General features: G+C 38.5%; 1 protein-coding gene across 1 annotated transcript in view; it reads right to left on the bottom strand.

Annotated features, from left to right (window-relative positions):
• Positions 1-2,371: 2,371 nt before the first annotated feature.
• The window catches only part of LOC104957326 (protein-tyrosine kinase 6-like), a 33,204-nt gene continuing 25,069 nt past the window's right edge, over positions 2,372-10,506 (bottom strand). The window contains exons 5-8 of the mRNA XM_010784948.1: positions 5,528-5,689; positions 4,799-4,980; positions 4,560-4,713; positions 2,372-3,989 (exon numbers count right to left, since the gene is read on the bottom strand). Of these exons, the coding sequence (XP_010783250.1) occupies positions 3,808-3,989; positions 4,560-4,713; positions 4,799-4,980; positions 5,528-5,689 (680 nt within the window). The 3' untranslated portion in view covers positions 2,372-3,807. The remainder of the gene's footprint in view (positions 3,990-4,559; positions 4,714-4,798; positions 4,981-5,527; positions 5,690-10,506) is intronic.

Here is a 10,506-nt window from a genome sequence, read left to right as displayed (position 1 = left end):
GTGACCTGTTTGTAACTTATTACTGTCAGTTTTGATACATATAAATGGTAAAACTAGAGAAGTATATTACAGTAAAGATGGGTGCTTGAGCAATGTTCTAACAACAGTAAGCACTGGCCTTCATTACGATTATGAAGTGTTTTTAATTGACTAAGATAAGCAGATCTTAACCAAACCGTGGTATAGTGTCACATGCAGATATTATAGGATTCAACCCAAAAATAAAAAAACCTGATTGAAATGTCAAATCTGTAAACCGGAATTATGCAGAATCATCTCTCATCAGCACGAAGAGATCTGAGGAGACAAAGTATCTTTTGTTGAACACACTTGACCCCAAATGTGTTGCTGATCCAGTTTGTTCACAGTCAGCGCCTGTCTGCATGTCGCGTCGTCACGGTGAAATAATGTCTGTTCTTGTGGCTCAATGTTATCTGAGCACGGGTAAAAGAGAGTACATACACCAAAGTAAATCAGTGTAGTCTTTTTTAATGGATTCTAATCTGAACATACACACATCACACGACTATTCAGTGGGACCTATTGTCCAGATATCATGAATACCCATTGTGTATAAACATCAATACATCTACTCAGAAATATAAAGACATGTATGTTTTTGCTACTTTTAACGTTAGTTCTTATGAATGTTATGTTTACCCTTTTTCTTCAGAGTGACTTTTTGCAGTGAGGGTGCTTTATTCTCAGAATCAGCTTGTAGTAAAAAGTTGGGACAGTATTAAAACTGATACTATCTGCTTTAATGTACTGTACATTTAGTGTGTGTGTGTGTGTGTGTGTGTGTGTGTGTGTGTGTGTGTGTGTGTTTTTGTTTGAATGGCATTCTGCTGTGGTGCCTGCCAGGCGCTCAGGGTGAGCAGGTTCAAGGCAGCTGTCTGATGAGGGGAAACACTACTGGAGGAACCGGATGATAATTAAAAAAAGAAAAAAAAGAATCTTGGCAGTTTTCCCATTCGGGGGCGGGACACTCCCAGAGCTTATGATCACAAAGCTGAATGGGGATCAGACTTTTTGTGGGTATGGGATCTGATCCTGACAAATATTCTGTATTCTGAAACCAACATTTTAAAAACAGATGCAAGAAAAACTGTGATGAAAGTTATATATCTTGAGAAAGTACTGTTTTTCTGTGCTTCATTACACTTTACAATCATAGACACTTAAATACATGAATTGACTGTAGCTGTTTTTTTAGTCAGCTTTGTTGTTTGAAAGTTTGAGCTCCTGAAATTCCCCCAAAAAGCTTCTTTCAGAGGTTCATTTATTGCAATGCATTGTGTTGATTACGATTTCCTCATTAAGGCTTTGACGATTTGAGTTCACCTAAGATGAATCTGAGGCTCTGACCCTATTTCAGAACGTACTCTATTCATAGAGACCTCAGTTAACCTGACGAACACACACACACACACACACACACACACACACACACACACACACACACACACACACACACACACACACACACACACACACACGTGTATTTATAAATCAGACTATGAATGATATATGAGTCACCCTCTCTGAATAACCTCCTGGATATAAATATGAAAGAAACTGGAAGGAGTATGTAAGTTCTGCTGAAGTGGAGACTTCTGGCTCAGAGTTTGAGAAGAAAACTTCAATCGTGTTGTGCAACACACTACAGGGGAAAAGGGTAAATAGGATATAACCATTTAGTTTCACAATATTTTGTACATTATCTTAACAGTTCCCTGAAATGTTATGTTTAAAATGTCAATAAGTCTTGTCTTATACTAACTTTTGGTCAATTTAGGATAAATCTACAGAATCAAATTGGCAAAGTTAGTTAAAGGTCACCTATTATGCAAAATCCACTTTTTCATGTATTTTATACATCAACATGTGTCCCCTCTGTGTGAAGAGATTCTGAAAGTGTCAAGAACAAAGACCCCTCTCTTTTTGTCCTGATCCATTTATATAAAAACCTGTCTGAAAATGAGCTGATCAGATTTTGGCCACTTTATGATGTCATAACGATGTTTTGGCTTGTGCAACCATTAGCCAATCACCAACCAAGGTAACCCCCCCCCCACCTTATCACCTGAATCTCCTCCTAGAGCACCTTTGTGTTCTTTTTAACCAAATATCTCTCAGAGGGGTGTGGGGAGGGGCTCCTTATTTTCATCTAAAGTAACAGACAGAGAATCAGCACTTTTGAAACAGGGCTGAGACAGAGGGGATTATGGGATGCTGCAATGATCTGTTTGGTGTTTGGAGCCAAACACCTGTTTTGTATATATCTGAGACCTATAATATATTGATGAAAAACAGTATAATAGGGGACCTTTAAAAGAAACACCTAAATGTGTACCTTGGATGTTTTCTGTTTAATAGTCTGAAGGTGAGCAATAAAAAACACACACTATTCAATACTTAGTCATTATTTTTACATTAGTTATAGATTCAGAACGTCATTGCATATTAAATGGCACAAAGACAGGTACAATACAAAAGGTATCCTCTACAGAGGACCCTATGCAGTGAGTCACGTTGTGGTGGCATCAGATTTCACTGGAAAAACGTTCACAGAAGTTGTTTTGGTTAGGCCGGAGTTTGATAAGACTCCAAAGTCAGACAGTCCTTCTGCTGCTGCAGTGAATCAGTTACATGTCTGACTCTAAAAATAATGTGAAGGTGTTGCAGTGCGTTTCATCAGCAACATAGATGATAAAACACTCAATGACAATTTAAAAGAACTGGTTACAAAATGGGACATTAAATCAAAGATATGTTCAAATATAGTTGATTAAGTAGTTTATTATTGGTAGTTATTTTTACCTGGAGATCAGGAACTCTCTAAGCCTTCCTAAGATTAAGGAAGAAGAAATACAATCATATTACACAACTTTAAGCAACTTTTTTGAATAAAATAATGACTCGTTGGTCTCATTGCTTGTTTCAAGGAGTGCTGATTTGTTACTGATGCAAGAAGTGACTTTAAGACGGCAAGGTAGATTAATGTGACTTCTTATCCAATTACAGTTTATAGCAGCTTAGATTTGGTTATTTTTGAGAGAAACTGTTGAAATACTGGATGGGTTTGTTCTGTAGGAAAGCAATTGTGAGTCATTTGTGCATCACTTATTAGAAAAGAATGCAAGACAATCTTCAGATGTGACTGCGCTGCCCCTTGCTGGCCAAAGGTTTATATTGCAGACAGAGTTTAACAAGTGAGACATTTGATCTTGCAAAATTATATTCCTGAAGGCTGCTGCTTTTGAGGTTGTGGTGTATTTCTCTTTATTGCTTTTGAGGTTGTCATGACTCAAAATATTAGTTGAAGACATTTGTTCTACTTGCATTTCCTCCGGCACCAATTAATGGAAACTGTTGGCAACACAGTCTGAGTTTAGAGTCCCTTTAGAGCCCAAATGAACATAATGTAATGTATTTTTTATCCTACAAGTAGACCATAACCTAAAGATATTCCAATATATCGTTACATACAACTAGATAAAACTTCAAATGCTCACACTGTACAAGCTGAAGAGATTTATTTTATTTTTACTTTAAAAAATGACTAGAGTTCTTCTTTTGAAAATGTTTCAGCTCTTAAAAAAAAGAAAAAAACTTCAGATTATTCAATGATGGAAATAATTAATAGTTGCAGGCCTTGTGGACTGAATAAAATACATCAGGCTTTGTAGGTTTACACACACACACACACACACACACACACACACACACACACACACACACACACACACACACACACACACACACACACACAATCAATGTCCTTTCAAGCAAAAGCCTGAAGAATCACTCCAGCTCGTAGAAGCTGCTGTCCAGTTTGGCTTTGACGGTCTTGAAGTCCGGCCGGTCATCAGGCTCGAAGCTCCAACATTGCAGCATGATTTCATAGAGCGAGTTGGGGCAGTTGGACGGCGCCGACATCCTGTAGCCGTTTGACACCTGCTCGAAAACTTCCTGGTTGCTAAAGGCTGAGGGAGAGGAGAAATGGTGAGGGGGGTCATTTATATCCATTTAAAAGACCTGTAGATACACCTGGAGGCTTCCTAAATGTACTCTTCTGCAAGCTTTAGTTGTTATTAGGTTGTGAAACTTTCAAAAGCAAGTACTGCAGACGTATTTCCATCATTCACACAGTAACTATACAGTACACGTCACTGCTAAACCACAAAAGTATATAAATATAAATGCTAAAAATTGTTGTTTACTTTCAGTTCCCCAAAATGGTTAATCTTTGTAGGGAAATTCTTACTTAATTTCATCATCTTTGATTATATTCAAGCACTGTCAACCTTAAAATGAGCAGAATGTGTTGAGAGTCAACATATATGTTCTGTAAGGTTAGTAATGGTAGGGCTGCGGGGTTAATACTTGTTAAGACTAAATTCCGGATTCGGTCTGTGTAATTTCATGCCACGTTTGCATTAGATAGACCCGCTGCACCCCCCTAAGCTGCATCAACAAATGTGAGCATTAGGGTTGTGACAGACACAGGGGCAATGCCTTTAAAGGATAGTTTTGCAACATTTTATTCCACCAACCTGGGTAAGGAGTGCCTCCATGTGTCATAATCTCATAAAGCAGGACACCGAAAGACCAGACGTCCGACTTGTTGGAGAACTTCCCGTGGCTGATGGCCTCAGGAGCGCTCCACTTGTAGGGAATCTTTTTATCTTCTGTGATGTAGAAAGGCTCCTGGAGGACAAATGCTTTGTCTTAAACAAACTGCCCGCTTGGTTTGACTTCAGAAAAGACTCTTTATAACCTCCTCCTCCCTTACCTTGATCACTCTGGCCAGTCCAAAGTCGGCCACCTTACAGATGTAGTCCTCCCCCACCAGGACATTTCGAGCCGCTAAATCTCTGTGGATGCTGTTATTTTGCTCCAGGTACGACATCCCATCAGCCACCTGGGCACCCATGTCAACGAGGGCCGCAATGTCTTGATTACGCCCCTCTGGACCTGAAACAATAAAAAGAACAAATATAGTTTAAAAATAGGGCTGCACAATATTTTTCAACATAAATGTTGTATATTTAACATTAAATGCATCAATCTGGTGCACTTTGTTGGCACAGTTAAGATGCTACATCTAAATGCTAGATGCTAAAGCTAAATCTTGGCACATTGTGTTTTTTCCTTTTGAATCAAGTAGCAAATCACCGGTATGCAGACAGGCATGACGGGTTTTAGGTCATTTGTTCTTATTTGCATATAAGCAAATAACAATGTCAATGCTGAAACGCTATCTAGTGCAGTGCGATAAAAACTTAGAAGCAATATGTCTTATAGAGTTAAAATAACCTTAAGGTGCATGTGCATTTTCTAAATCATATATTTATATAGTTATAGTTATACATTTAAATTTGAAATACTGGAATGTAGTTTATACCTACAACAACTTTCGAACCAGAAGAACAATCTTTAACCCCTTGACCTTAACCCTGGGGTATAAAGCTCAGTTTTCCCTCCGTAAAGACAGAAGTATGTGCCACAGTGAGGGGTTTACCTCTGAGTAAGTCGAGCAGGCTGCCTTTCTCCATCAGCTCGGTGATGATGTAGTACGGAGTAGAGGCCGTGCAGGTGGCAAACAGAGAGATGAGGTGACGATGGCGGAGGCTTTTCAGGATCTGCACTTCCCTCTGAAACTCACGGTGGTTCAACTCAGAGTCTGGAGAGAGAAACAGGCCGACAGATGGAGAGAGAATTAAAAGCATGTGAAACAGAAAAGAGGAATAAAGAGAAAAGAGGAAGAGAAGGAAACCATGTTAACCGTTGGACAAATATACCACACTTAAACCAACCTATGTTTGGTGCTTTCCTGATTTTATAGTCTTTCAAAAAAGATAATCATGAAGCACTGCTTTATTTGTATATCTTTGTATCTTCATCAAACCGAGTCCGACCCTTGTCAATTAACTACAGGGGTCCCTCAGGGCTCTGTTCTTGGTCCCCTCCTCTTCTCTCTGTACACAAACTCGCTCGGATCAGTCATTAGCCCGCATGGTTTTTCATATCACTGCTACGCTGACGACACCCAATTAATTCTGTCCTTTCCCCGCTCAGAGACCCAGGTCGTCGCACGCATCTCTGCTTGTCTAGCTGACATCTCTCAGTGGATGTCTGCTCCCCACATCAAGCTCAACCTTGACAAGACTGAACCCAATTTTCTTTCCCGGAAAAGATTGTCCCACTCTTGACCTAACAATCAACATCGGCACCTCTATTGTTTCCCCAACTCAGACTGCAAGGAATCTGGGTGTGACCCTAGATAACAAACTGTCCTTCACTGCAAACATTGCTGCTACAACCCGCTGCTGCAGATACACGCTTTACAACATCAGGAGGATACGTCCCCAGCTGACCCAGAAAGCGACTCAGGTTCTGGCCCAGGCTCTCGTCATCTCACGCCTAGACTACTGCAACTCCCTCCTGGCTGGTCTACCTGCATGTGCCATCCGACCTCTGCAGCTCATCCAGAATGCAGCGGCTCGTCTGGTCTTCAACCTTCCTACATTTTCCCACACCACGCCGCTCCTCCGCTCCCTTCACTGGCTTCCGGTAACTGCTAGAATCCACTTCAAGACAATGGTACTTGCGTACCATGCTGTGAATGGATCTGGCCCTTCCTACATCCAGGACATGGTTAAACCGTACACCCCAGCACGTGCACTCCGCTCTGCATCGGCCAAACAGCTCGCTGCACCCTCACTGCGAGGGGGACCCAAGTTCCCATCAGCAAAAACACGTGGGTTTGCTATCCTAGCTCCAAAATGGTGGAATGAGCTCCCCATTGAAATCAGGACAGCAGATAGCTTGCACATCTTCCGGCGCAGACTGAAAACTCATCTCTTTCGACTCCACTTCGAGCGATAGAATTACTAACAAAGAACTGCTAACTTATATACTAATAAAGGACTGGCTTATCTAAAGCCAGTTGAGTAGCACTTGAAATGTTTTAGCTCTATGAAACCTGATGTACTTATATGATTCTGTTTTCTTCAAGTTTGTATCTTCTTGGTCGAATGCACTTATTGTAAGTCGCTTTGGATAAAAGCGTCAGCTAAATGCAATGTAACGTAAAAACCATGTTAGCTGGTAATTAAACAATGTATTGAACTGTAATTATATATATTGATTTACTTGTGTTAAAAGAGCAGCAAAAATAATCTAAATTTTCTCAGCAAATTGCATATTTATTATTCTTGTATGTTATAGTAACATTTCTTGATTTTGCTTGTTTTAAGAAAAGGCCAGAACAGTAAAAGCCAAACCGAATAGATTCAAAGCAGCGCACACCAGTTTCCCGATCTGTGTAGTCACTATAATAAATCCTACCACCTCTATCAAAGACAATTGTGAAAATCTACTACCAACACAGAATGGTTTAGAAACAGACAGTTAGAATAAAAGAAAGTTAAAATATGGAGCCACTGAGTGTAGAGACAGCTGTTATTTAAAATGCAAGTCAACACAACAACATGAAAAATACTTCTCCAGTAAAAGCTTACTGTACTTTATGACAGATAAATATTAGAATAAATCCAACTGCTTTGCATAAATATTGTGGTAGCGGTGTGGTTAAAAGAAACGCTTTCATGACTCAATCTGCCCTAAAATGAATGCAAGAGCAAAAGACGCTCATCTATATTTCATCAGCTGTTTCACTCTGTAAAGCTGTTTTTACATCTGCTTCAAGCCTCAAGATTATTGCAACATCCATACAAAAACATATCAGCTGCTGCTAGTTCACATATTCCTTCCTTCTATTTTCTATTTTATAACGTTGTGTTAAAGTGGTTAGTAGATTAATCAATGACTTCAGGGGTTCTCCACCTTTTGTAAGCAGCATCTTCTGATTAAAAGATTTCTGAGGAAAATGTTCCCAATTTCCCAAACAAGGGGAAATAACAAAACAGTCCAAAAAAGGCTAAATAATAAAGTGGGCTGTAAATATGTGTTGCCACGGTAATGGCCAAAATGTGATGTATTCAGGGTCAGATTTCCTCACCACAGGGCTACATTCAATTAAAAACTATATTCGGCATTCATTCATGATGGCGGCACGTGCAGACAAGCGGCTTGGCTCTCTCTCTATTACTATTTAGTAATACTTATGGCTAGTTTACTAATATACCTTTAGACTGTAAGTGTAAATATGCACATTGAGTTTTATCTCGTTGCACTGTCATCGCTACTACCTCTGCTCTGTACCACTCTTATTTATTTATTGTGTCTATTTTATTACTGCAGTGAGAGTTGCCAAAGGAATTTTGTTTTTACTTTGTATGATGACAATAAAGATATATTCTATTCTATTCTATACACAGACAGACATTAACAAGCAAAGAACCTTTTTAAGACTTTGTTGATGTGGTGATATTCAAACAAAAAGGTAATCGAAACAATGCATTATAATTTAAGTGTTCTTATTTTTATGAACTATTGAGCACATTCAGGGTATATGCAGGAATCCTGAAGTCAGATGTAATCCCTTTGAAGACCTTTTTTAAGACCCTTTATACATTTTAAGACCTCATCGCCACTTCGAGTTTCAACCGGTTACATTCGTGACACATCTGACTATATACAGTATTGATTGTCCTTCCTCCTTATCTTCCAACCATTTGGACGCAGACTTGCATTTCCCCATAACGATGTTGTTTAACAACCGGTGTAAACGTGCGATGTCCTGTTCAGATGACGTCAAATCCAACGGGATGCCATAAATAAACTACACAGAATCACACTACACACCTACGCAATGATTACATTCAGGCAGACTGTAGAATACAACCTCTTTGGACAATTTATATACTTCTTGAAAACAAGCTACAAAATGTAATACCTTGGGAAATGCCGTTTAGTACTTTTTAATAGCCTTAATTTTCGCTGAATTGATTTATCAACTTTAAATTCTTTTTAAGACCCCGAGGACACCCTGACATTTAGATATACAAATAAATAGCTTTGTTAATTACCAAAACAGTTCTATTTGTATTTAACAATTAGTGAGGACCACCACTGTGTTGGCAGGAAAGTCATTTATCAAGTAAACATTTCTAAAATCTACTTTTTTTTGTAAAGCCTCTACTTCATTTTGATGGTAATTCAGCCAATGATGTTACAACTTGTTGTTGACCTTACATTCTCTTCACTAAAACGATGCACAACGATGATTAGTAAATATTACGTTTTATTACATTAGTTATCTGTGTCATAAACCATTGATCGGAAATATGATCTAGAGTCATTTACAATAAACTGGCCTGGGTTTCTGTCTAAAGGTATGTTTAGACAGTGATTCATCGAAATAAGAAGATAGTTTAGTCTCTACTTCCTGTTTGGAGGAGTTTTATGGTATTTTCGAACAATGAGTCATCAGGTCAACCAATGAGAGAGCTGCCTGACAGACTGAAGTATGAGTGGCTTTGATTCACGCCTCATAATGGTCTCACTGACTTCTCTAACAGCGTTGTAGGAAGTTTTGAGATCCTTCCCTTAGTAGAAGTACTAATATCACACTTAAAAAAGTGCATTCACAATGTTATTTATGTAAAAGTATGTAAGTAAAATGAGGAAATCGTACCTAAGGCATTAAACGTAAGAGTTCTTAATGCAGAAAAAGGTCCCCTGTGGCTGTTTCAGTATATAAGTGGATTACTAATTCCTCCATAAATAAATCAGATTCACCATGTTGTCAAGAAGAAATTGAAACCATTTTTCTTTCATGAAAACTCTGCTCTTATAATCAAACTCCTCATATATATTTAACATACTTTTAACTATCAGATACATGTAGTGGAGTAAAAGGTAAAATATTTCCCTCTGAAATGTGGTATATTACAGATAGAGAGAAGAATGAAAAGAAAATACTCAAGTAAAGTACAAGTACATAACCAATAGTACGTGAATACAATACTTGAGTAAATGGAATTAGTTTAATTCCACCTCAGCTTTCTACAGGTGTTTGTTACAACGACGTACATTGTGACGTTGGTACATACTTTGAGCCAAAAGATGATGAAAATCTCAACCAGGAAACATAATGTTACTCATCGTTACACAACAAAGCAGCGGTTATACGTTCAGTAGATCAGAGTGTCACTTTAGCTTGAAAAGCCAGATACAATTTTCAGCTGAGAGGCGTCTGAGGATTGCCGTGAAGATCTAACTACATACTTCTTATGTCCATCATCAGTTTCTCTCAAATGTGGTCCAACATGTTATCCACAATGCATACTTTTATTTTTGCACAACACTGTTAAGAAAACAAAAGCTGCGTATTTACTCAAGAACTATAATTATGTTCAATCTTGAGGAGGACGATGTTTTAAAATGTTCTGCTCCTTTGTACTTCTAGTCCATTACATTCAAGAGGGAAATATTGAACCACATTTTATTTGATATCTTTACTTTGCAGATTTTAATTTGACAAGAGAAGGAAAAGCAAAATAATTTCACATTTGAGAACCACGAGGAAATGCC

This window comes from Notothenia coriiceps, unplaced genomic scaffold (assembly GCF_000735185.1).
Source record: "Notothenia coriiceps isolate Sejong01 unplaced genomic scaffold, NC01 NC01_scaffold00026762, whole genome shotgun sequence".
NCBI lineage: Eukaryota > Metazoa > Chordata > Actinopteri > Perciformes > Nototheniidae > Notothenia > Notothenia coriiceps.
This window is presented reverse-complemented; position numbering and strand designations above follow the sequence as displayed.